Consider the following 25,625-nt stretch of genomic DNA (forward strand, 5'->3'; position numbering starts at 1 on the left):
TGCTCAGTGGTGGAAGGGGGCAGTAAAACAATTTTGGAACAACATCAAAAGCCGTCTGCCCTTGACTCCAGACATTCATTAGTTTCCTCTCCGCAGAACAACTCATCAGATGCCATGAGGGCACCTTCTTCGTGGGGTCACCCTACTAGGGGAGCAAACGTGCAAACGAAGTATATGCGCCAAGTAAATAAAAGAGGGAAGAAGAAAGAGATAGACAAGGTAAGATTCGGAGTCGGCGATATGATAGTCTTCATATTCAACGACTTCACAAACCTGCCACATTTCTCTTAGACACTCATGTTGACATTGACGGCCATAACTATCCGGCACCATGTGTGGCCAGCTGATATCAGAACAACTAAACAAACATAGGCACCCAGGGTGCTTGTAGAGGTGGGGTACCATCACGTGACATACAGGATCTGCTTGGCCCCACCATGAAATTTATCCGACATGGGAAGCGGTGTGAGAATTTTGTCAGTCTCAACGTCGGTGAGCCGTGGCAGAATTTGTGAATCGCATCGCATCGCCCAGGTCCAGCCAAGGTAAACTGTTCTTGTCGCCTGCCGGTATAAGCCTGGCGAGGCAATCTTTGGCCTGTGGTGCCTTCGAACTGCTACGGAACGAACGGTTCAACTTGATCCCCTCCCAGAGCGCTGGTCTGTCATCAATTCCTTCAAAACCGACCCCGAGGGCAGAATTTCTTAGGCGGTCATCGCGACTCTGCAACGGGTACATCGACTGTTGAGCCTTTGGATATCGACGACAATAGAAGCCCGGCTTCAGAGAGAAAGCGCCCTTAAGCCTCTATTCGAATACTAGGCGGAGTATACAACATCAGACTCACCATGGGACGGAAACCTAACCCTGTGATTGGGGAGTATTTCACTCGGGGCCCTAAACTTGCAGACTCCAGCAACCGTTACCCGCACACATGCAAGCTGTGCGGCGAAAACTTCCCCAAAGGCCGTGGTGAAGTCTTGCATAAACACATCACAGAGAAGTGCCCTGCCATCACCCCGGAGGAGCGCATCAACGCCGCACTCGGGTTCGCAGGACTTCATTCTGGTTCTTCAGCACCCCGGTCAATGAATCTCACCGTCAACCAGCTCGACGCCGCTGCGGCGGAAGCCACACCTGAGGCACCGGAAAATTGGTCCGCCCTCCGCACCCTTGCCGAAGCCTCTCGTCAAGTCGGGGAAAATGAAATGGGCGCTCCTTCGGTTTCCGGTCGCGATGCGTCCGAGTCGGTTGTGCGCCAGCTTGGAATCGGCTTTGAGGTTCAAGAGCAGTTCACCTTAGAAAACCCACCTGTGAGCTATGATAACCGACCTGGTCGTGAGCTTAAGGGTTAGTTTTCCCCCTTCTTACTTTTGACTCCGTCCCTTTTGGACGACTCCATCATGGATCACATCGTCTACCTCGGTGATAAATGACGAGTTCTTTCTTTTCACTTATTCGGGGAGAGGGTTTTCATAATAATGGGTGGACGGACATACGGAGTGCCGCGCTGACTTTCACACAGAGTCCACGTCCAATGACAGCACCAATCCTCTAAGTTACCTCACTACTGAGGAGAAGATGGAACACCTTCAAGCTGCGACTCAGCAACAAAACCAACTTCCCCTGGATTCCTCGGATCTATCGGTTGCTGTCGCTGCGACCGCGCGTCTCACCAACTCCCTCATGGACCCCCAATTGACTACCGAGCCTACCGAACCTCAGGTCTTGAGTCCCGTCATGTCGCCAACCGAATCTTGCAAACCAGAGCCTCCCGTCATCAACAACTCTAGCCCTGCTCTACCGCAGCAACTTCAACAGCAGCAGCAGCAGCAGCAACAGCAACAGCAGCAACCTCAACCGCCTCAACAGCCCTGGGGTGAGATGACTTACATGACTACCAACCACAACCCCACTGTTGCGACTCATGTGGCCCCTATTGCACCACCCAACAGAGGCGGCACGAGAATGCCGATTGGAAACGGGACCCAGAGCGAGCACAAGCGCAAGGCTTACAATCCGGCTCGGCGTAAGGAAGTCCAGGCTGCCCGCAAGAAGGGCGCCTGCATCAGATGTCGCATCCTCCGCAAGACGTGTGGCACCAACGACCCCTGTGACCAGTGCCGAAAAATCCAGGGACCTCGTCATTGGACCTATCCTTGCGTTCGCACCCGTCTTAACCAAGAGCTGACTCTCTACTCGGCCGCCTTGATAGTGGTCTTGGCGCAGACTAGAGTAAAGCACGCTCGACAAAACTACCAGTTGCTTTCAAACGGCACCTCTCTTGTCGTTTCCCTGTGGGAGGACAGTCCAAGTCTGACACTTGCCGCACTCGTCACTCCACGACCTCAGCAACCTGTCGCCGAAGATTCGGAACAGGCCAATGCAGACATCAAACCAGTCTTTCAGGTCGTCATGATCGACCAAGACAAGGAGGATCTTCCTGCCCGCATGGAGGATTTTCTGAAGTCCATCCTGCCGACCCTGATCCAGCGCGAGCCGTCACACTTTATGCAAGTTGTCTTGGAGGCTGCTCAGAAGTTCCCCCAGGAAAAGATGACCGGCAAGAACCTGAAGCTGGCCATAGAGCTCTGGGGTCTTATTGAGATCCTCGACCGGGAACGCGGGTGGTACATTGCCGAAGAGCGTGATGGCGTCGTGTCGCCTCGTGGCCCCGAGGAGTTTGCTGGAAGCGACGACCAGGACATCTACAACTTGATCACTTTCCAGCTGTCCGCGGCGACGGAGCGCAAGGCAAACAACGTGTCTAACAAGCTCATCAGCGAGCTTCAGCGCTGCCTGGAGAACGGCAAGGCCCGTATCAACTTTGACGTCTACCTCTCGATCTTGATTCTCCTCCACTGTCTCGAGAAGACGACCTGGACCTTCAAGGTGTGGGAGATGGACGATTTCCGTCAGCGTTGGCCCCTCGACCGCCCTCCCGCCATGTACGTCAACCAGGGTCGAGAAATTGCCGACCTGCTCAAGATGCTCCTGACTCTCCGAAAGGCCCACCCAAAGACGTTCCGAACCCTTGACGGGCGTCTCGGTGTTATTGATGTTGGCGACTCCGACTTTGTCATGATGGCCGAGTTTTTTGAAGCTTTGAACCTGGACTGTAAGTTGTGCCCTTAATTGTCGTCATTGGCCCCTTGCTGACTGTTGAAACCCCCCCCCCCCTCAGATGACGATGTTGTCCAGAAGCTGGAGACATGTGCCTTTAGTCCTGAGACGTCCCGGTCTCTGGAGCTTCATTTCTGCAGTCAAGTATTGCTCCCGCCAAAGGAGGGCGACCACAGTCACCATGTCGCTGCTGCGTCAAGTTCTGGCCATAGCACACCGCCGCCACCACCACCCCCTCCTCCAGGCCCCAGCCCTGACGCTGGCCCTACCTCCCTGGCCTCACCTCCCACTTCCTCCCAGCCGCTGCTGCCACCGTCTCTGCCATAGAATGGCGAGTACATCTTTGTGAACACCGTTTTGAACTACTACTAGGGTTGGACGGCAACAGCAGCGACTGGCAAGCAGCCTGTCAAGGCGCACACTTCCACCTTGACTATCACTTTCACGATGATGAACGATTGGACGAAAGAAATACCAACAAAGGATAATGATGTACGACTACCACTATTAAACAAAAAGCAAAGCTACACAAGGATAGACACCGAGGACCACAGAACTTTGGAGTAAGGCACTGGAAACGGAACAAAGGCAGTCTTCTAATGGAAGGGTTTCCTGTACGTACCTAAATGGCAATGCTCTGTGGCTTTGGCTTCAAGACAGCATTCATTGCCCATAGATTTTGCTTCTAGATACCCAACACGAGTACCAAGACAGTTCAAAAATGCAGTGCCTCCATCAATGGTCTGCAGAATCTGATCCAATGCTCAGATAAATGTGATTGAGTTAAGATGTACTAAGGGCCATGATCTCAAAATCCCGAGTGCTAATCTCAAGTGTCCCCTCGCAGGGAAAACTTCTGGCTCAATACAGTGCCTACTCATGGCAATATAGTCACCACCAAGTTGAGCGGCTCACACTTTGGCTTGTATTTCAAAACACGGGCTATCAGACATTGAACATTCATCACTCGTGCGCCTCGTTGTGGGCATACCCCCCCATATCTCTGACCAGCGCGTTTTCATGTGATTCCAGGACCATTGACCATTGAAATCTTCACTGCCATACCCAAACCACCACTTTTCGCGCGTTCTTGCTATCCACTCACTGCTGTGCGGCTAATTATCTCATTCGGCACTGAGGGGGAGGCCACTAGCCCTTTCCAATGCTGGAGACAGAATCTCCCGTGCCAGTCCTTGTAGGTCCCATGCCAGGACGCTTTATCTTCCTGAAGCAGGCAAACTCGTTCTTGCTCGCCTCGCGCAGCCGCTTCAATACGCTCCGCATCTCTGGGAGCTCGCTTTGCAGCCGAGCGCGGGCGTCGTTATCGGTGCGCCCGTCCAGTTCCTGGTAAATCTCGCTCTGAAGTTGAGATGCACGGTCCGTGGTGTACTGGCTGAGTGTCTGCGCAACGAACTCAACGTCCAGGGTGGCTTGCATGAGAGCCTCAAGGGTGTATCTCTGTCGCGTGCGGAATGCCTCGAGAAGCTCGCGACTTGTTTGCTCGAGAAGGTAAGATAGCACTTGCGAAGTAAGAGTAGGCGCGGTGGTCGACACTTGAGTGTGGACTAGAACAAGGCTCAGAAGAGCCTCGTAGACATAGGGCTTCGCTTCACGCGGTTTCTGGCCCGGTTCGGGAACCCAGTCTGTCGAGGCAACCCCAGCTTGGACAATGTTCCGCAGCTGTTCTATGGATGGCCGGGTATAAGACTGGAAGAGCCTGGCGTCAATCTGACCCAGGACATCCTTGATCGTCTTGGACTCGTCACTGAGCTTCACCGAAAAGGCATTCTCGAACTGCGAGTTGAGGCTTGGGACCACTTTGGCTCGGAGGGCCTGCAGATTGCTCAGAGTAAGGAGCATGCGGACGTTCTGCCTTTTGGTTAGCTGCCACTTTCCAATCACCCTGAAAGGCCAACTTACTCTGTCTCCAGCATCGAGTGTCGCTCTTCCGCCGCTAGGAGCCGGCGGGGCGGTGGCAACGATTGTACCGTCCATATCGGTTGTCCAGTCGTCGTCAACCTTCTTGACAGATCGCTCTGCGTTTTCCACCATGCCGCTCAACGCCTTATAGAGCGTCGTGACGTACTGGCTTCGGACCATCTGCAAGAGTTTACTAGGCGGTGGGAGGACAATATCCCCCGCACCAGGCTTGGACATGGCTTCGGATATGTAAAGGATCTTCTGCATGCCACCGAGCAATGCGCCCTCAAAAGCGGAAAAACTCGAGGGCATGCGGGTGAGGTCGCCGAGTTCTGGTGACCGGTGCCAATCCTCCACAAACTTGATGTTCTCGGCGTCCTTGTTCCATGCGGCACAGAGAGCAGTGACACATCGCTCCCTGGCAACGTTGACGAGAGACTTAAGTCGTTCCAGGATGCTGGCATCCGGTCCGTTGACAACCGGACCAATACTCGCCAGATCAGATGCACCCGAGCCCACCAGGGCGAGCATCTTGGAGAGATAATGGACACCGCTGACCGAGTTCGACCATGGAGGCCAGAACGCCAGCTTCTCCCACGTCTCGCCACGCTTGGGGGACGGTGGCGGAATGTTGTTAGGGTCAAGATTAAGTCGAGGATCTCTCAGCCCAGTGGGCGTGAGGTTTCCGGCGCCGGCGGACGGCGGGCTCTTTGGCGACATTGGAAGAGGCGAGAACAACAAGGAGATATCTTCAGGAGGTGGGCCTGCGAAGAAGGCAAACACTGTCTCGCGAATCATGTCGACAAGCTCCAGTGTGCCCTTTTGTAGATCGCCCGCACCTTGCTCCGTGAGCTGGTGGTGATGTTGTGACTCTCCGTTGTAACCCAACGGCAACGTGCGCTGGATTTTGCCATCAAGGAAGCCCTGTACGATCTGCCAAAAGTCCACCACCTCCCCCAAGATACCCTGCGAAGAAAGGATACTCGACAGGAACGCCAGCATCTTCTCCCACAATTCGATGACGTCGGCAGAGTCTGCCGATGCAATCTTGTCCTCAACCGCGGCGCGGCCTAAAGAACGGAGATGGGAAGCAACCATGTGCGAGCCAGGCTTGTCGGCATTGGCCAGGCGTCGTCGCAATACCTCGACTTCGACCTTGGAGCGATCAGACGTCGATTGGATCTTTCCCTTGAGGTGGTCATACCGACTAAGCAGCCAGACCCAAATCGGATTGTCGTCCACGCCCAGCTCCAAAAGCAGGCTAATCAGCTCCATGTGCTGATCTTGCTGGCCCACGTTGTCGGCTTTGGCCACGCCGTGAAGCGTAATAAGCTTCCGCCAGACGTCGCGCTTGAAGGCCTGGATCTGCTCGTCCACGTCGTGCCACATACGTGCCGCTAGAACGATCTGGTAAATTGCGTCCGACGGAGCGTCAGGTGGGATGTTCGCCGCCAAAGCCCGCGCATTGTCGGAGAACTTGCGTGCCTTGTTGTACTCCTCTACGAGACTCTCGTAGTCCCTCCGCTTGATGCTGTCGGCAATCGCCGAGCTCAGTTCAACATAATCCTTGAACTGATCGAGGTTTGCAGACACGATCTTGAGATTCTCCTCCTTTTCGCGGCCTCCCAGTGCCGGACCCCACACATCCTCTGCCTTGGCGGAAACGTCTAGCAGAGGTGCTTTGATTCCCGCGACGCCATACTCGCTTTCCTTAACCAGCGCGTTCTTCTTGCGCGCGTCCGACGTTGGGGACCCTAGGGAGGCAGCGAGATTCAGGTTGCTGTTGCTGCCTCGGAAGCTGCTTCGGCTGGCGTGGCGGGAGTGAGCCCGGGCGCGACCCGTTGGGGGCGGTGGGGGCGGCTCGGCGCCGCGGTATTTCATCTCCTTGTAGACATTATCTATAGTCGCCTTGGCCTTGACGAAGCGCTCAAAGTTGGTTTCCACCAGGACCTTAAGTGATGCAGACTTTTGATCAATTGACTGAGACAGAGTGTCCAGGCCGACCAGCAGGCTTTGAGTGTCGGCAGTGGCATGCATCTGTGACAGGAAGAGGGCGGGGGAGAAGGTGGTCGAGGATAGGAGAAATCGGTTGCCTGCACACAGGTCAGTCTCAATGGACCTAGCCATCGCTCTTGGAAAGGTACGTACGCAGGCGCGGGTCGTCTTGAATCGGCACTCCCAGCTGACGGAGAGTCCTGACCACGCTGTCGGTGGTACCCAAGGGATCAGGCTCGTCCCGCTGGACGATATTGCCGACCCCTCCCTTCTCTGACTGAGCCCCAGGTATCGTGCTCCGTCGATCGCTGACCGCTCTTTCTAGAGCCTGGTATCGCGACTTTCGGCGCTGCAACTTTGCCTTCTTCTCATCTTGGATGTCCCCTTCGTCATCGGATGCATCGCTCTGATTCTTCTCGGCAGGCCACTCGTTGGGGTATGGCGTGGGGAGCTGGTAGAAATCCAGAATCGTTCGCTCGTATTCTGAAGCCATTTCGGGGTACCTCGTTGTTGTGTTCGTCTGGAAAAGCGATTATTGTCCCAGCCCGCCGGGACACGGCTGGGAGTGAAGAGGGAGGTCACTGCCAGCAGCAGCAGTAAGGGTAGCTATTCGTTTCGTTTCGAGTATGGTTCACAAAGGAACTATTTGGGCGAAAGGGGGAGCAAGCTACAGTGTGGTTCAAAGACCCCTGCAGTACTGGGGCAGCGTAAGGGTTCAGGACAGAGTGTGGGATTGAAAGCCAGAGCTGTCAGGAGCTTGGATCAGTGATGTTCAGTGCAATAGCGGCAAGCAGCTAGTGACACCAGTGCTGCCCACTTGGCGCCATCTATGGGCATTTCACCGAGGCCTTGCAATCACACCGAGCTCAGCCCATGGTGAGCTTGGCCAGGATAAGACACCCCACATTCTGTAGAACGGTAAGGAAAATCTTTATCCCGGTTCCTGACAACTGAGTGAAGTGGGGGCTTTGGATGCGATACATTCGAGCCACATCTGTGGCTGAATCTCTGGCGTTGGTCTGTGCTAGAAGTCATCGATAATCATGCGGAATGTTTACTTCTGCATGTGACGAGCAAGCCGCAAAAGGCAAGTCTTTAACTTGGGTTCAGGTTGTCATTGCATTTTCAATTATGCAAATATTTTTTTCTCATAAAATTCTAGTCTGCAAGAGCACAGCGCCTGCAACCGTAGTCAAGACCTGTTCCAGTAAAACAGCAGTTTGTCTTCCTATCTGTTGCCCCAGATGAGCCTGTGCTACGTATTGTTGTTGGGGGGGGGGTTGCCTTCAAACAAGATTTCTTGTTGTATGTGATCATTTTCTTGCTCTGTAAAGCACCTGGAACAAGCGGCTTGAAATGCCTTCTGAGCCGACACAGCCTTCTGACGCAATACCTGCCTTTTAATATTGACTGCGATACCGGCTGTAAGCCTTTCAGTCTTCTTTTGCCGGCTTGTTGTAGTGCGCCTGTGATTACAGGGATCTGAGCAAACCATGCTGGGCTGTTCACCCATGTTTTGACTGATTGAAGCTAGGCTTGCCCCGTTGTGGGGGATGAGCACATAAATGGACGATAGAAATCATGGGATACCTAAACCCGAGCAACCAGCCGAGGCCAGCCCGATACCTCCGATGTGTCCGATCGCTTCCATGCCCTCCAATTCGGCACTTGCATCACTCGCGGAATAAACAAATGCACCCGAATAGGCAAAACTGACTCCAAATCTATAAACTCATTGAACGACCGTAGCTAGCGCAATGAAAAGAAAGTCCGTTGTCTATGATCGTACAATCTACAGGTAGGTATCTACAACTTAGAAATGATGGCGCCGGCGAACTCATGGGTCTTGGCGTTGCCGCCCAGGTCTCCGGTCAGGGCCTTTCCTTCCGCGAGGGTATCAAAAGCAGCCTTCTCAATTCTGTCGGCGTACTCGCCGAGGCTCATGTGGCGCAGCATCATCATGGAGCTGAGCAACAGGGCAGTTGGGTTAGCCAAGCCCTTGCCGGCGATGTCGGGAGCAGAACCGTGGACGGCCTCGAAGATGGAGCACTCGTCACCGATGTTGCCGGACGGGGTGAGGCCGAGGCCACCAATCAGACCGGCGCACATGTCGGAAAGAATATCACCGTACAGGTTGGGCATGACGAGGACCTTGTCGTTGTAGGGGAGAGGGTCGGTGACCATCTTCAAGCAGGTGTTGTCGAGCAGCTCGGCGTCGAATTCGATATCGGGGTAGTCCTTGGCGACCTCGCGGCCAGTCTTGAGGAAGAGACCGTCGGACATCTTCATGATGGTGGCCTTGTGGACGACGCGGACCTTCTTGCGGCCGATTTCCTGGGCCTGCTGGAAGGCGAAGCGTAGGACGCGTTCGGAAGCCTCGCGGGTAATAAGCTTGATGGACTGTACGACACCATCAACGACGACATGTTCGATGCCCGAGTATTCACCCTCGGTGTTTTCGCGGATCAGGACTGTGTCGACGTTGTCGTAAGGAGTCTTGTAGCCGGCGACAGAGCGGCAGGGGCGCAGGTTGGCGAACAGGTTAAAGGTACGGCGGAGGGTGAGGTTCAGAGAGACGTGACCCTTGCCAATGGGGGTCTGGATGTAACACGTCAGTAAGAGGTTGCGGTTCAGAGGGGAGAGCTATCGTTCCAACATACGGCGAGAGGTCCCTTGAGGGCAACCTTGTTGCGCTTGATGCTCTCGATGGCGGCATCGGGGATGGCAGTCTTGCCATCCTTGAGGATGGGGGTGACATCGACGGGTTCCCAGGTGACGGGAGCTTTCGCCGCGGCGAAGATATCCTTGACGGCCTGAGAAATCTCGGGACCGATACCGTCACCCTCAATCAAACTGACTGGGTAGTTGCCCTGTAACGCAGTAGGTCAGCTGCTGAACTTGTCCGAGTGTCGCAAGCCGGGTTGGGTCAGCTAATTGAGTGATTTTGGATCACGGCGCAGACTATAGAGACAACACCAGTTCAATAAACTACACCTTGCTTCTTTCACAAACACATCCCCAGTGCTATCGAGAGCACCGGAACAGTGCAGTGTTGAAGTCGGGTGTTCATCTATAAAGCCGAGGTCTTACGTTGCGCGTAAAATTTTATGGGGCTCGCGGGTAGTAACGGAGGAAGATTAGGATGGCGTACGTTGGAGTCCTTGACACCGTGGAACTTGGCGACACGCTCGCTCGAGTAAAATCTGGAGTTCTGCATAGTTGTTAGCTTGTTGTTGTACTCCATCTTGCTATGCGCCCTGGCGAGGTTCTGCAAATGGGCCGAGCATCTACAGCCGCGGGACGGCACGGGACAAGGTGAATTGCGCGCACCTGGAACTGAGAAACGGCGGCAGCGCGGGGAGCAGCGCGCATGCACTGTTGCCGGAGGGGCGCAGCGAAAGTACGGGCGGCCAGCATTGTGACTGAGGTGCGAGGAAATGCGGTCCTGGAGGATTGCAAGATGCGTGAAGATAGATAGTGGTGGATGGTCGGGAAAAGGTTTCGTCGGGGGACGGGAATTTTAAGATCAGAGACAAAGCTGCATGGGGCTAGTGGGGGGGCATATGTACTTATAAGTTTCCTCGGTAGTAACTAGCTAGGTGCGACTCCGCATCTGGAGGGAGCTACCTGCCTACCTTGGATCGATCGACTAAACAGCAAAGGTACACTTAACTTTTATAGGTCCCAGCTGGCAAGCTAAGTCGTTAGCAAAGAAATTGTCCTCTGTTCTATAAAACTCAGTTACCTTCTCACTTGAATGTTAGAATTCGTGGTATTGATTAGGATGTTACACAACTGCTGGTTTAAGTCGTGTGCCAAAAAGGGTGACTGCTTCACTGATGACTCAGCCCGTTAGCTGGGCCTAGGTATAATGGTCAAGCGTATCTGTCTCGCCGCAGGTGCGGAACCCACTAACGGAGAGTGCCTGCAATGGGGCTCTATGTCTCGGCCGATGGGAGTGTCGCCAGTGCCAAGAAACCCGTTCCGATGATTCCTCTCCATTTCTTTTCTTGCGACTCGCCTGGAAAACGAAGGTACGTATGTACATAGTCCGTTACCCAACACTCGGTAAGTAATTAGCTTCCTAGTTAGCACCAGGTACCGCCTTGTGTTGATGCGTTGCCGTGACTTTCAGTCCCCAAGACGGCCTACTCCTGCAACTCTGACTTGACAGTTACGTACCGCGCATCGCGCTCCTGAGGACCTCGTTCAAGACTCACTCCCATAACGGCGACATGGATCGTCAGGATATCGCTCATGTCGGCCTCTCTTGTCACTCGGCCTCTCTACACGGGAGGGCTTTCCCGAACCCATTTTCGTCGTGGCTCGCCTCATCCCCGAACCCAACAAGCTTCGTGGGTGCCGGGGCCCACCCGCCGTCCTCATCCGTTGCGAGTTGATGCGCCATGTGGCCAACACAACACTGGATAAGTCGGCATGCCGTCTAAGTACCTTTGCGTTGCCTCTGCTACATATTAAAGCTCTTCTCCCCTTTCCTTCCGCTTCCCGGGTCTCCTTTGTTTTCTTCACCCAATTCTCCTACTACTCATACCATAATCGCCTATCATTCCTGAAACCAACGACCGTCTTTCACACTTTCGATTCGCACTCAGCCAACAAACTCCCATAACGCCAATGCCTTCCTCCAACATTCAGAAAGGCCAGCTCCAGGCCATCCTCGAGAGCAAGGGAATCCGCTTCTACGTCAAGACCGGCGGTGCCAAGTACGAGTGCCATCTCCAGGACCGTTCTTCCTAGTACGTCTAGCCATTCTCCAACACACCATGGGGTCCTCCCTAACATCTTCTCGCAGCGAACGCATCAAGGCCGCCAGAACAAACTCGTCCGACTCGCAGAGCAGCTCTTCATCCTCTTCCGCCGCCAACAGCACTCACTAACCATCTTTCCAAATGGGAGACCTGATTAGTTTATGGGACAGTATCAGGAGGCGGGGATGGAGCTGACTTTAGAAAAGGCGAGGCGTGATACATGATATACAGCGCAATCACAGTGCTACAGCAAGCGTGACAAGCATGGCCCAACAGGAATCATCCACCATTCGGTACCTAGTCAGAATCAATGGCAGGCGGTTTGCAGTAGCACGAAATGTGCGACTGTGGCAGAGGACCCGGTCCTGTGTCAGGGTAAAGCAGGGAGTTTGGGTTTGGGGGGGAGGAGTTTCCTTCACTTTGGAGACCTGGGTGACTCGTTTTGTTTATTCGTTGGGACCGTATGAGCTTTTTTCAACCCAATCAATCGTGGCTGATCTGAGATACATTTGGGCCGATGGAATCCCCCCCTACGGATACGTTTTAGCGTCCGGCACTTCCGTGTCTGAACGGAGCGAGAGCGAATCCCGCCCCGAGGATACATGTAAGTTCTGGTGCAGAATTCGAAGGAGCAATTGGAGTTTGCAAACCCTGCTCCATTAGACGCGGGTTGACGGCCCTCGATCCGTTGAGCGTCAGAGCCGTTTCTGGTACTTACAAAGCCTCTCAACAACGCGCCATTGCTCTTGTAGTTTATCGTATACCTTGACCTTTCTTTTTCTTAACCAGCCCTGAGGAGCGGCTTCGGGTGATCCAAGCATCTCTGTGACATTGATTTCGTCACGGCTCTCAAGCCCACCGAGACGTTCGGTCATCGTGGGCCTCGCATGCATGCGTCTTGCAGTTGGCCCAACATCCGAGCGGTAGGTTCGCGCTTGTGGAGCTCCCTTCCTTGCCTCACAGATCACCGAGCATCACCGACTCGGTACCGAAGTCCTGTGGATCAGCCGGGCGGCGACATGGAACTGACTAGGTCGGTGGGGTTGTCGCTTTCGCTCGATCGCCAATATCAGCTCGCTACTTTGAAGATCTTAAATCCACCGCTTCCCGCAGGCTCTTGAAAACAATCGGTTGGTTGGGGAATGACGTCTACGGAACAGTACGGCGACTGGATGCGCACCTATCATCTCTGGTGACCTCGTTGTTCACCGTCGCCTGACACCTGACCAGCAAGTCGGACACTAAGAGGAGGTGTCGTCTAATTGCTGCATGTCATGGAATTCCTCCCCAGAAGCGCGGCTGATTCGGCAAGTCGCACACCATACAGGTGACGTACCTCAGATGCGAGGGGCTAAGATCAGGCGTTAATATGAGGTTAAAAGCCGACAAGGGAGACGTGACGAGCGTTGGGCGTTGCGAATCGGGGTTTAAACCCATTCTTGCTTCATCCAACCCGAGTCCTAACGCGGCCGGACTGGTTGTGTTCTGGCACACTGACGCTTTCCATCGAGTTGCTGAGCCACCTCTGCGGATGCGCCGTGAGAATGTCATGAAATAGGAAGAATGTGGCAAAAACGTATTATTATAGCCATGAGGACTTCCATCGGAGAAGTTGACTATGTAGTCAACAGGATCGGTCACGTATCACAACGAGACATCGCCAAAAGGATGTCCAGGCGGGTTTCATTTGGCTCATTCGGTTACAGCGCTCCGTGCAGATCAACTTCTGCGTTTGCTAAGGGTTTTTATTTCCCCCTTTTTTTTTTAATTGCAGACAACACATTCGGTTTTCGTCACGGAAATCTGTACACCGGCACTCGGTAGAATGGCTCGCAACTCAGTATTTGGCTGTTATACGAAGACTGGTCTCGAATATGCGTTGGCATCCGTCCTTCACTTTCATACTGATGTATGACTTCGGAGGCTCCTGACCGTGAAAACAGAGTGGGTTGACAACTGCGTAGCTACGCGTGAGCAGTCAAGTGACTCTGATATACCATAATTGTCTGACAGTGCCCAATCGACACTGAAAAGCTCTAACGAGGCTTGTCCACAGCTGTTCGTTGGGATCTTTCATTTCATGGTGAGATCGCTTTCGACCGCCGCGATACTTTCGTCAGGGCCTCACACATCTCAAGGGCACCAAACTTGTTGTGGGTGGCCTCCCACCAAGACGAAGTGACCATTTCCGGGGCGCAGAACATGGTCGTCTGAAATTGCCACAGCAGATTGCCGTTCTTTACATTGCAGCTTTGAAACGTCAATTGAGTCAGTCAAAGAACTTAGAGGACGGATATGGACATGTTGCTTACTATGGCTGAAAGGCTAGACATGGGAATCTTCTCAAGTAGAGCCAAAGACGACCGCAAATCTCAGGGCCGTTGCTAACCCCCTCGGCAGTAACTTCGAAGCTATGTATCATTCAATAGTTAGCAGGCCCAACATTTGCCCATGTTTGGGTATTTTGAGAAAAAGGAGTGAGAGAGGGAGGAGGGCTGAGAGCACTATGTTCTCCATAGTGTCGTTTGGTGGTAAATGAAGGGCATTTTACCACTTTCGTGAATGATGGAGGTTTATGAATGTCTTCGTCACTTACTGACTGAATAATATCGAGGGAAACTCAACACAAGAGGCAGCGGAAGTAGTGCTTGCCATGACCAACACACCAGTGACGACAGTGGTGAGCTTCATTTGGGCGGAGATAGATGCTCGATTGGGTAAAAGATGATTGGTGTAAATGAGTGCTCAACGAAAACTGACGTCTGTGTGCGGCTGCTAGTACAGCAGATACGGTCTACAGCGGGGGAGAAGAGGCTCTTATACCTCACACATTCCGTCACCATTCGAGTTTTCACAAGCCCGGAAAGGTTGGTCGAATCCGGAGGCATTGCAACTATGGAAAGAAGGTTTGGGGATGCTATGGCTATCCGAGACGTCAAGGGACGAGGGCAATTCTGCCCTAGCGACACCAGTGTAGAACCAGCCAGCCGATCAGCACCTTGTTAGGCTACGTAGGGCCTCATTCTGAGTTTATGGAAGAAAGAGTACCAGAGGTGAACTTCGTTATTCGCATCTACCTTCATCGGTGAACTATTCACGCTATACCTACCACAGCCTCTGACAGATCATTTTCTAGTCCAGGTCGCATTTGCCTGCGCTTGCTACAAATGCGTCGTACTAAATATGACTAATCTCGAAATTGTTTTCCCTAGATGCAGACGTATATGCGCTGGACACCATCATACTCAGAGGAAGCCTGCGTGTTCTAACTGCTCGTCCTTGGGTCGGAGAGCTAAGGATGCCCGTTTGATTGGTGCGTGATGGTTGCGATGCTGAGGCATTTGTAAATCCCCAAACATGGAGAAAACAAGCTCGTCCGAACAGAGCAGCTCGATTATGGGAGATTAACTGAAATCGAGTAAGCACGTCGTCACGGAAGTAAGCTTATGACTATCCAAATATAGCCATGGCAAGAGTCGAGCGAAATGGTAACCCGAAACTGACTACACCCACTGGTCCCAGACGACCCAAAGGGGGTTCATTAAACGAGAAAATCGACAGCCGTAAACCGAGCTTATGTTTCAATCCACATATGTTGCGAGATTCCAAGCTCAATAGTCTGACTGCAGCTGACTACAACCTCGAACGCCGTAGAAATTGGTGTCTTGGCGACTACAGATGGCGATACCAACACATTGATCACCGCGACAACATACGAGGAAGTATGTGAATTCTCATTGAAAGGTCCGAATGCGTTCAAAATGTTCCGGCGTGCTGCAACACTACCTACCTAAGTTATTGTGTGCTACATGACCGGCCAACGAGTCGGACCGTCTGCCGGAGAATATGGGTCTCACGTAGCGCCGGACCGGGCACACATGGACCGGATAGAGTGGGTCGCGATGCGGGACTGCACGGATCCGCCGGCGGCACATAGCAGTGGTGCATCCGAAAGTACATACATACATACTGGTGAGAAGAACGGACAAAAGGGACAAAATGACAAACGCATATGCACGAGGTTTGGTTTTTCGTTTGCAAAGGACTAGGCAGTGCGAAACAAGAGAAATGTTGGATATTGCCCGTAGAAGCTCCGTATTCCCATTCATCTCCAAGTACCTATTGACCGACCCGTTGTGCCCATACCCAAGACGGAGGTGCTCAACTGGAACATGGGGCATCGACACACACTCAAGGCAATGGTGGTCGAAAGGCACCAGACCCGTAAGCCCCATGAGCTCCATATTCCGCCAGGTGTGGCGTGGCGACGGACAAGGGCTCGTGGCGGTTGACCAGAATGATTTGAGTTTCGTGCTGTCCGATCTTGTCGTGACTTGGCCCGGCGGTGTGTGAGGGAACGAAGCGATGGGAGACGTAGAAGCTTGGGCCCAACCGCTGGGCAGCTGGTCCCACCTGGAAGCTGAGGCAATCGCTTTGTGCTGTGGCGACAAACCACCCACTGTTGTGCTATGCAGCAGCCCCCGGGCTCCCCCCGTGACTCGTCCAACGTTTGGCATGAACTCGGACCAAAGTGTCCATGCCTGTCTTGTGAGGCGAGGCGAGGCGCACCACGAGGTCAACCCCCGAGTCTTGTCGATACCAAGCCATCCGGACGCCCCCTACGCAGCCCATGGCCAGGGATCCCCCAACTCGGTTCTCACAGTGGCGTACTATTGGCTGAACGTTCCTGGTCCGCCCTCCGCAGCAGCCCTGGATCCGGACTGTCATGGGAAGATAAGGTACTTTTTTGCTCGGATAGCTGTACGGACGCATCGACCGAGCCGCCAAGGTACATAGCGGCCTCGTCGACTTTACACAGTACGGTATTCAGGGGGGGGGACACGCAATCCCCAGCGGTACCGTCGTATGTAAGTCACAGCCTGCCACTGCTGCACAGAAGCGCAACCTTTTACTTACACACTCTCTGTCCTGCCCTTTTCCCACCTCCCTACTGGCTTTTCTGATTTCTTCTTCATTTTCAAACCCCGGGTCCTTACTTACATACTGATTGTCGGTGTTGCTTGGCCTGTTGATTAGAGGGCTACTCCAAAATGCCCATGCCAATCGCAGCCAAAGGTCAGTCATACATACACAATTTATCCCTTGTTGCCGCCTATCACTTGTACCCCTCCCCCGCCCCATTTCCTCTCCCATCTCCCCAAACACCGCCTGACGATCTCCTGTCCTGCCCTTTCTCTTGTGCCTACGGATACAAGTATACTACCCCGCGCCAGCGCTGTTACGAATCACGTTGCTTGCCTGAGGTGGTCAGGCCTGTGGCGAATAGCCTCCGAGACCACGCAATCCCAACTCGCTCAGAGCGTGGCCAATTTTAGGCCTTGGAATTCTATTTCTTGGGTCGATTTTTCGTTTTTACTTTTGACCAATTTGTATATCTCCATGATACATATCCATTATCGCCTCCCAAGCATCTGCTTTAACACACCGTCTTGCCCATTTGACGATGCCCCCGGCTAACAACGGTGCCCTGGCTTCAGCCGGCGTAATTGCTGTATCTGTCGCTGTAGCAGCTGCTATTGCCATCTACGAGTCGCCTGAACTTCGACGGTATGCCGACGACATCCGAAGGCGCATCGCTGTTGCCCTGCACTCTCTTGGCGAAGGCATCGAGCCAGGCGAGCAACCGCCCATGTTTAACCGCCCCGAAGATGCACAGGGCTTCTTAGAGTCCCGAGGAGGAGCCGAGCCTGGAGTTGACGCCGACGATGAGACCCGCCGCCGCCAACGTGAGGAGCTTTTGTATTGGAATGCCGTGCACCTGGCCAAGAAGGAGAAGGACAGGATTGAGGCCAAGGAGTCCGGTTCGAGGGAACTGCCGCCCCTCGGGCCCACGCGGGGGAGATCTTTCGACGACTTCATGCGACAGGATCAGACCGGCGAGAAGGGATCTTTCATCTTCAACACGGGCGCAAATGTCCACGACGAGGAGGGTCTTGTTCGTCGTCGTCCCGAGGGTGTCCGCGGTCTAAACTCTTCGCTCTACGCCAACCCCTTTGCCGACGAGCACCAGATCGACCAAGATGAGCTGCCGTTGGTGGACGAACCAAGCCACCTTGCTCCCGGTCGCGATGAAGCCGTATCAGACATTTACAGCGCCACCACCCACGACGCCGACGAGCGTCCCAGAGACTTTACCGCCACCACCATCGCCCAAATGCCCTCACTAGTCGATGTCGTCGAGACGTCGTCCGAGTCAGAGAAATCCGCAACCCTCGACCGCGAACTTGGCCCCGACGAGTACATGACCGCCGGCCAGGAAAACCGCGAGGAGGCCTACGCCTCCATTCAGGCCTGGGCGCAAGGGTCTACCGCCTCCAACTTCTACTCTCCTCTCCCCATGTCGCCTCCTGTTCCCATGTCTGAGCCCGAGCTTGTTAGCGAAGGCGAACTCACGCCCACCGACTCTGCATCCCTCGCCGGATCTGGCGAGGATGTCGCCAACGATGCCGCTTCATCAGGGGCTGGCGACAACAGCCGTTACTACGATGTTTTGAGCGAGAGCGAAGGCATGATGACCCCCGCGAGCTGGTCCGAGGTCGGCAGTGTCATCAGCGAGAACGAGACCCAGGATGCGACCCATGGCCGTGTCCACGCCTAGTCTTACATCTTTCGGTTTTGTGTTTTCTCTTTCTCCCACAGTACATCGCGGCTGAATAAGCCCGCCTATTTAAGCGCGGCGATGGGCAAGGAAACGGCGTAACAGGCTCAACAGGACTAGGAAACAGGGGTTTGATAGATATTTGGCGGCTAAGCACATTTGAATTAACTCCATTTCGTCCCTGTAGCACCCTCCGGTGTGGATGTACGTTGCTCCAATGTTCTTAATTGACAAGACTGGTTGCGAAACATTTCTCAGACCCCTTACAGGCGTAAATGTCTAAATTGCGGCGTATGTCATGTGTGCACCATCCTACTTCGCGACTGCTCACATGAGAACAGGATTCTCATCAGCAGCCCGAAACCTGCCCAGCCTAACGTCGTCGTCAGAAATGTCGTCTTTGTTCACAATCACCGTCTCGTCATCCTTTGTCTTTTCTCCGTAGTCCTTCCACAGCTGCTCGACAGGCCGGCCCAACAATTCCGTCCAGAACTCCTTCTCCTTGTAGCGCCGATTACGGAGCTTCTCGTTGATTCTCCTCACTGTGCCAGCACCGAAACGAGCCTCGAGATAGTCAAGAAAGTAGCCCGTGTGCTGGTATCCGCCGTCCCAGTTACCGCTCGCATCGCGCTTCCAGTGGGGCGGGCTCAGATGCGCGTTCAGACGGACCCAGTCGGCGATCCCCTCGATGAGACCGCCGGGGCAGGTTCCGTGTGCATTGTATTGGAAGCAGTGGACCATCTCGTGGGTGAGGACGCCCATGATCTCGTCGGTACGACGCTCGGCGGGGATGCCCGCGATGTAGGACATAGAGAAGTGGATTTCCTTGTGGTCATCGTCAAGTTCAGAGCCCGTCGTGTAGGCTACGCCGTCCATGTGGCGGAGGATCAGAGTGACGGAGCGGGTTGGTGGGACGTGGGTGGTGTTGCACGAGGGCGACTCGTAAAGCAGAGTCAATACGGAGCGAACGGCAGTTGTGAGAGCATCGCTGGCGTTCACGGCGGAGAGGAAGTGAACGGCGGCCGGGTCTTTGAGGTCCCGAATCTCGAGGCGGAGTTTGGGGAGGTTGAAGTCTGGTGAGGGACGGGAATGATTGGCGGCGGCGGCAGGAATCAGCTTTTGCTGGCCCGGCGACTTTGGACGGGGGGGAAGGGGGGTTTCGGCGGGGGGTGCCGGGACCGGGGTCGAGGTCGGCGCCCCGGACGAGGTTGATTCTTCCGCGGCTGAGGACATGGCTGGGAGAAACAAGGAGATGGGATCTGGATTTGGCGTCGTGTCGGGTAGGAGTACCATCTGTTGGAGATTTTGTCGGGGTTTTTGAAGGAAAGAGGCTGTGGATGTCTACGTTACGGATGCGGACTGAGGGTCATTGAATGAAACTAGTTTCGATTGCGTTGCGTCGTTGTATCTACGTTATGACGTCGATCAAAGATGGATGCAGAAGAGAGGAGCTCAATGAAACTGTACTCTAGACTTCGGCGAGTTCTTGTAAGACAGATGTGACAGGTCCGGATTTCGGTCGAAGGAAATATGGAAAGCCTTGCCTCAAGTTAATGGAAGGAAAGAGGAGGATGGGGAAGAAGAATGACGGAGGATTTCCCTGGAGGACCCTGTTCCAGGTTCCTGTGCTGTTGCTCCTCAACCCCAGGGACCGGGGTAAGAACGTGTCTCCCCCGCGGCTGCAGGGGTGAGGTCCCGGTCTTCGAGGCCCCACTATCATGATAGAGCCGATAAGCAATTAGCGCATCTTGTCTTAGCGTCTCGACGTCCCATTCAAGTGGAATTCTGACGAATGATATCACGTCAACCTCGTCAGTGCACGGGACACTCTGCGATAGGGATAGGTTGCCCCTTTGTGCTTTGTTTACTGCGGATTGGGACGCCCATAGGTTTCGACACCATCCGCATCACAACAACTTGCAACAGCAGCTCCATCTGAGCAATCCAGCCCCGAGTCTGCCAAATCCCTCGCACTGGGAGGCCCTCTGTGTTTCTCGCATCCGGAACGACTTCGAAAAAAAACAACCCGTAAGCTCTCTTGATCTCTTCTGTCCAACGAGTTTCAGCCCTTACACCCCTCCCTTCTCCATTGCGCTAGGCGACTCATGCTGTCCCTGTTTCTCAACCTCCCCGTTCGCCCATCTATCCTGAGTGGCTACGGAGTTGCGCGAAGAACCCTTCTCGCCCGGGTTACTACGCGTCGGCGACGACGACACCCGCAGCATCGACGGGGCAGCCAATAGCTGACCACACTCTCTCCTCGCGACAGGCAAAACCCCAACCCAGAGCTCAATCCTCGTTCAGCGGGGAATGGCGGAAAAAATCACCGAGGACCAGGTCAACGACCTGTTGAAGATCCTCCGCACCGATGCCAGCGTCGACCACAAGGTCCAGCACGTCACCGGTATCAAGTCCGGCATCAAGCAGCACAATGTACCCGATGCCCTCGTCCCTCAAATCTTCGATGGCCTCCGCACCGCCTCTGCCTCGCCGCACGCCGTCCTCATCAACGCCGGCTTCACAGCCCTCAACCACCTGTTGACAAGGCTGTCGAGGCAGGAGCCAAAGTATATCGCCAAGGAGGCGAAGCACACGCTCCCGTTGGTCATTGACAAGCTGGGGGATACCAAGGACAAGTTCAGAAGCCTTGCGTCGCAGGCCCTGACTACCATGTACGCGGCCGCGCCCATGGATGTCGAGCGCTCGGTGCGAAACGTTGCCATGGTTGGAAAAAACCCGAGGGCCAAGGAAGCTGGAATGCATTGGCTATTGTATATGCACCAGGAACACGGTGTTCAATTTCGTGCATACGTCCCAACTCTCATGGAACTACTCGAGGACGCCGATGGCATGGTGCGTGACGTCGCTAAGGGCACCGTCATCGAGCTGTTCAGGTATGCCATTTGGTCATCTTCTCTCGTCGACGAGCGCTGATTGCTGCGACACAGACATGCCCCCAACACAGCCAAGTCCGACCTGAAGAGGCAACTGAAGAACTTCAACGTTCGCCCCGCGATCGAGCAAGCTATCGTCAAGGAGCTCGCGCCGAACACAGCTGAACGGCCGAAGACGCCAGGCTTGGAAGCTGCCGCCCTCGTCGCCGCCCCCAAACCGAAGCTCGCCGCAAGTGTATCGTCTGTCTCGAGCGAACGCCCCATCACGCCAGCGCCAGAGGCTCGCAGTGAGGTGGATCCTGCATACGTCAACACCCAGCGCGAACTTGACGACATCTTTAGGGAAATGATGACGTACTTTGAGGGAAAAGAGACTGAGCAGAATTGGTTGAAGCGCGAAGAGAGCATGACCAAACTGCGAAAGCTCATTGCTGGCAACATTCCCCAAGACTTCCCCGACACCTTCTTGCTAGGCCTGAAGGGACTCTTGGACGGAATTATCAAGGCCATTACCTCTCTGCGAACCAGTCTTTCCAAAGAAGGCTGTAACTTGGTCCAGGATATTGCGACAACTTTCGGCCCCGGCATGGATCCTTTGGTGGAGCTTCTTATGCAGACTTTCATCAAGCTTGCTGCGGCGACCAAGAAGATTGCTTCCCAGCAGGCAAACACCACGGTCGACATCATCATCGGCAAGGTCACGTACAACTCTCGAATCATGCAGCATATCTGGGGCGCATGCCAGGACAAGAACGTTCAGCCGAGGACGTACGCTACAGGCTGGCTCAAGACAATACTAAACAAGGAGGCTCATCACAAGAGTCACATCGAACACGGTGGTGGTTTGGAGCTGGTAGAGAAGTGTATCAAAAAAGGCCTCAACGACGCGAACCCCGGGGTCAGAGAACGTATGCGTGCTACCTACTGGGTGTTTGCCAAAGTTTGGCCTGCGAGGGCAGACATGTGAGTTGGGAAGTCTGTTTTGAGGTGGTTTTCTGTGCTAATAAACCTGCAGGCTCAGAGACACTCTCGAACCAACAGCTCAGAAGCTTCTGGATAAGGACCCCAACAATCCTAACGCCCCTAAGAGGGAAGTCGACAGCGGCCGCGCCAGACCGGGCCTCGGTTTGTCTAAGAGTACAATGAGCAGCAGCAAGCCAAGCTTACGGGAAACCATGATGGCCCAGAAGAAGGCGACGATGGCAGCGTCCCGAAACCTGCCTCCTCGGCCGGGATCTGCGATGGCTAACCTTTCTCCGGTCCGGCCACAACAGCCAGCACTAAGCTCGTCCTCAACTGGCCTAGCACCCTCATCGAAACCAACAGCATCTGGTGGAATGTCTGTTCGGCCGATGAGACCCACCAAGAAGCGCCCGGAAATGGCTGCAAGACCAGCAACGGCCGGCCCCTACTCCGTGCGGACACACGATGGACCTTCCACTGAGGCATCGAGTCCCGAGGGCCTCAAGTCGAAGATTGTCACACCAAAGTCAAAAACCGAGCCGTCTCCACGAAGGGCGGCTAGTAGACCGCGCGCCGCGACATCTCACGCTAATGGCCCAAATGTTGCATCGCCCAGCGCTGCCAAATCGACGCTCTCCAAGTCGGTGTCCTCGCCTCGTGCCTCACCCCGGTCTAGTCCCGCAAAGCCCAAGATGTCACAGACTGCGGTACCCTCAAGCAGCCCATCCAGAGACAACGAAGATCTCACATTGGTTGTGCCAAGTCTCGCGAGCCTGAAGTCCCCTCCCAAAGATGCCCCTGCGGAAGTGCCGCTGCGAGCCGCAGTGGAAGCGCCGGCAAAAGCACCAGCAGATGTGCCAGTAGATGTCCCAGCAGAAGCAACGGCGGATGTTTCTGTAGAGATACCCTTGCCAAGAGCCGAGCCTGAACTGGAACTTATGCCTAAGCCTGCCGAGCAGCCTCTCCCAGAGCCCGAGGCCGAGGCACAGCAGGACGTGCCACAGGAAGCGCCAGCAGAAGTAGCTGCAGAGCCGACCGAGAAACCATCGGCTCCCGTGACTCCTGTCAAGGAAGAAGTGGCCGAGCCGGAACCTGCGCCTCCCAATGGGCTCAGAGTGTTCGAAGATCCCTTCGTGGACGAGGAAACGACTGCAAACTCTAGCATCGCCATTTCTGTGTTGGAGGATAAGCCTGTGAACGAGGTCGCTGCGCCACCAACCAATGGCTGCTTCGAGACGAACGGCACCCCTGAGACCCCTGAGAAGGCTCGTCAAACTTCGAGATTGCTCGATAGTGGTGTGACCAGAGTCAAAGCGAAGTCTCTCGATGTGCATGGCTTCAGAAAGCTGCAATCCATTATCAGGGACAACAAGGCCGTTTTCACGGATGAGAAATTTGAAGCTCTCCTCCGCGGGCTATTTGAGTACCTCGAGTCGCCCCTAGAGAACCTTGCGCCGGAAAGGGTTCAAGATGTCAAAGCTCAGATCCTCGCGACGATCAAGCTCCTGCTCAAGAAGGAGCGAGACAACTTCCAGCCCCATGTCTCACGAGGACTCGAGTCTCTTGTAGCAACGCGCAGCGCTTACGACGCACGCACCCGCATTGTCAGCGGGCTTGAGCTACTCGCCGAAGAGCTCGTGGCCCTGGGTGACCCCCCTGAGATTGTCGTTGTGATGACCAAGCTTCTGCAAAGCAAGCAGGATACATCGATCGAGGGCAGTCGCTGCCTCGCCACAGGCCTGCACGTGCTCAAGGAGCTACTCGACAAGCGCACTGGTTTCACGCCCTCGGAGAGCGAGCTCGCGCAACTGGGTGGACTTGCTGGCCGATGCCTCGAATCGACCGATTCTGGCGTCCGCATGGGTGCTGTGCAGCTCTGCGTGGCATTGCACTCGCGCATCGGCGATGGACCGTTCTGGGAGCTCATCAAAGGCGCCAAAGACGACCCAAAGAACCTCATCACTTACTACATTGCGAAGCAGCAGCGGGAGAGCAGCGCCGTTGCCGCCTAGGTCGGGTAAACTAACCAAATCGTCTGCTCGCCAAGGAGACGTGGTCTGGATGCAATAGGAGTTGGGATCTGGCGTCGGGCCGACGAGTGGCATGGTTAATACCCAGAGGCTTCAAAAGTAAAGGGAGTTTTGCTGTTGGTGGGAACCGAAGGAAGGGAACGGGGCTAAGCTATACACGGGATGGCAACGTCTTTTGGGTTTTGCGTACATTTTGAAAGCCTTTTATGTACTGCCTCTTTGCAATTGCTAGGCATAGCTGTGCACTGTACCAACATCCATCTTATTCCATTAAACCATCTTCTTCCGTCATGTATGTGAGGACTTACGATGCCGTCCGAGGAGGCTCCCCGCATGAAGTGGCCCATTGTACCCGGAGTCGGCATCGATGAGTCGGCACCGGGCCAGCTTTCGGGACTAAAAACGACTGGTCGAGGCTCCGCCGCGTCTCGGAGGCCAGATGACCTTTGCATCTGACACGAAAGATTGGGCACCGTCAGAGTGTCAATCCTCCAGCCGAGGACTTTGACGGCGGCCAAGCCCGGGCTGACAACCTAGACGCGTCCTGGACACTGCGCTGGTGGCTATTTGATCTGACACTCACTTTCTTGTCTTTTGCTTCAAGCGCACAGTCAACGCCCCATCGTGAATTAAAGGATACTCCCCCCTCCCTTGGCACGGCCGCTGCTAGTCGAGTCTATGGCTTGCCGTCATGTTCGGCCCGGCTGAGGTGAGCTGAGCTACACCGGCCTGGGTTGGGCTGGCAATCAGGGCGGTCTAGGTGGGATTCAAGTGGCGCCCCTTTATTTCCCTCATCAGTCGGCTTTTTGCTCATTTAACTTTTTTTCGGCGAGCAAAGAGCGAAGGACATGGCGATAGGTGCCGCAACTGAACTGGAAACCCCACCAGCCATGAGGTCGGTTATAGGATTGGGATCATGACTTGATGTGCATGTGGCTCATGTAGAGAGAGGTACGTGTCAGGTTGACAGGCCCTGTCACCGGGCAGGACCTAACGGGTCTGGCCTGTCGGGAGAACTCTGTTTTAGGCTTGATGAACGAAGAGGAATCAGACGTATTGCGGGAGCATTGATGATGATGCATGGATGTTGCCAGAGCCGAGTTGCGGGCTTCCCCGGATCGTAGGGGGTTGGATCATGCGGATCGCAAGCCGGGATGTTCCAAGATATCACTGTTGACGTGTTTTATCAATGGAAACTGATCGTGGACGTCGTGCCGCAGTCCCACTAGAGTCGTTTGCGCTGATTGCGCTTTTGGTCGAGAAAGCATGACGTGCGGCGGCTCTGGCAGCCGAACCCTGGCAACATGTCGGG

General features: G+C 54.5%; 11 protein-coding genes across 11 annotated transcripts; 6 read left to right on the forward strand and 5 right to left on the reverse strand.

Moving 5' to 3' along the window:
* Positions 1-848: 848 nt before the first annotated feature.
* CH63R_07760 (C6 finger domain-containing protein) lies at positions 849-3,450 on the forward strand (the record flags this gene model as incomplete). The annotated part of the gene is made up of 3 exons (XM_018302734.1): positions 849-1,350; positions 1,526-3,118; positions 3,185-3,450. 3 exons carry the CDS (start codon positions 849-851, stop codon positions 3,448-3,450), a joined length of 2,361 nt encoding a protein of 786 aa, XP_018157512.1.
* Positions 3,451-4,272: 822 nt separating this feature from the next.
* On the reverse strand, positions 4,273-7,531 carry CH63R_07761 (Exocyst complex component Sec5; the record flags this gene model as incomplete). The annotated part of the gene is made up of 3 exons (XM_018302735.1): positions 4,273-4,992; positions 5,044-7,136; positions 7,192-7,531. The coding sequence occupies 3 exons, from the start codon at positions 7,529-7,531 to the stop codon at positions 4,273-4,275; spliced, it is 3,153 nt and encodes a 1,050-aa protein (XP_018157513.1).
* A 1,313-nt stretch (positions 7,532-8,844) lies between these two features.
* On the reverse strand, positions 8,845-10,455 carry CH63R_07762 (Isocitrate dehydrogenase [NAD] subunit, mitochondrial; the record flags this gene model as incomplete). The annotated part of the gene is made up of 4 exons (XM_018302736.1): positions 8,845-9,636; positions 9,699-9,908; positions 10,190-10,249; positions 10,369-10,455. The coding sequence occupies 4 exons, from the start codon at positions 10,453-10,455 to the stop codon at positions 8,845-8,847; spliced, it is 1,149 nt and encodes a 382-aa protein (XP_018157514.1).
* Positions 10,456-10,968: 513 nt separating this feature from the next.
* CH63R_07763 (uncharacterized protein) lies at positions 10,969-11,438 on the forward strand (the record flags this gene model as incomplete). The annotated part of the gene is made up of 2 exons (XM_018302737.1): positions 10,969-11,072; positions 11,213-11,438. The coding sequence occupies 2 exons, from the start codon at positions 10,969-10,971 to the stop codon at positions 11,436-11,438; spliced, it is 330 nt and encodes a 109-aa protein (XP_018157515.1).
* A 235-nt stretch (positions 11,439-11,673) lies between these two features.
* CH63R_07764 (uncharacterized protein) lies at positions 11,674-11,936 on the forward strand (the record flags this gene model as incomplete). The annotated part of the gene is made up of 2 exons (XM_018302738.1): positions 11,674-11,795; positions 11,852-11,936. The coding sequence occupies 2 exons, from the start codon at positions 11,674-11,676 to the stop codon at positions 11,934-11,936; spliced, it is 207 nt and encodes a 68-aa protein (XP_018157516.1).
* A 354-nt stretch (positions 11,937-12,290) lies between these two features.
* CH63R_07765 (uncharacterized protein) lies at positions 12,291-12,682 on the reverse strand (the record flags this gene model as incomplete). Its single annotated transcript, XM_018302739.1, has 2 exons — positions 12,291-12,337; positions 12,526-12,682. 2 exons carry the CDS (start codon positions 12,680-12,682, stop codon positions 12,291-12,293), a joined length of 204 nt encoding a protein of 67 aa, XP_018157517.1.
* A 394-nt stretch (positions 12,683-13,076) lies between these two features.
* CH63R_07766 (uncharacterized protein) lies at positions 13,077-13,365 on the forward strand (the record flags this gene model as incomplete). Its single annotated transcript, XM_018302740.1, has 2 exons — positions 13,077-13,134; positions 13,190-13,365. The coding sequence occupies 2 exons, from the start codon at positions 13,077-13,079 to the stop codon at positions 13,363-13,365; spliced, it is 234 nt and encodes a 77-aa protein (XP_018157518.1).
* Positions 13,366-13,885: 520 nt separating this feature from the next.
* CH63R_07767 (uncharacterized protein) lies at positions 13,886-14,498 on the reverse strand (the record flags this gene model as incomplete). The annotated part of the gene is made up of 3 exons (XM_018302741.1): positions 13,886-14,057; positions 14,120-14,218; positions 14,404-14,498. 3 exons carry the CDS (start codon positions 14,496-14,498, stop codon positions 13,886-13,888), a joined length of 366 nt encoding a protein of 121 aa, XP_018157519.1.
* A 2,773-nt stretch (positions 14,499-17,271) lies between these two features.
* CH63R_07768 (uncharacterized protein) lies at positions 17,272-18,426 on the forward strand (the record flags this gene model as incomplete). The annotated part of the gene is made up of 1 exon (XM_018302742.1): positions 17,272-18,426. The coding sequence occupies one exon, from the start codon at positions 17,272-17,274 to the stop codon at positions 18,424-18,426; it is 1,155 nt and encodes a 384-aa protein (XP_018157520.1).
* A 327-nt stretch (positions 18,427-18,753) lies between these two features.
* On the reverse strand, positions 18,754-19,659 carry CH63R_07769 (Plant Basic Secretory protein; the record flags this gene model as incomplete). Its single annotated transcript, XM_018302743.1, has 1 exon — positions 18,754-19,659. One exon carries the CDS (start codon positions 19,657-19,659, stop codon positions 18,754-18,756), a length of 906 nt encoding a protein of 301 aa, XP_018157521.1.
* Positions 19,660-20,736: 1,077 nt separating this feature from the next.
* Positions 20,737-24,295, forward strand: CH63R_07770 (Heat repeat containing protein; the record flags this gene model as incomplete). Its single annotated transcript, XM_018302744.1, has 3 exons — positions 20,737-21,320; positions 21,375-22,283; positions 22,336-24,295. The coding sequence occupies 3 exons, from the start codon at positions 20,737-20,739 to the stop codon at positions 24,293-24,295; spliced, it is 3,453 nt and encodes a 1,150-aa protein (XP_018157522.1).
* Between the last annotated feature and the right edge of the window lie 1,330 nt (positions 24,296-25,625).

The sequence above is a fragment of the Colletotrichum higginsianum genome, chromosome 5 (assembly GCF_001672515.1).
Source record: "Colletotrichum higginsianum IMI 349063 chromosome 5, whole genome shotgun sequence".
Lineage (NCBI taxonomy): Eukaryota > Fungi > Ascomycota > Sordariomycetes > Glomerellales > Glomerellaceae > Colletotrichum > Colletotrichum higginsianum.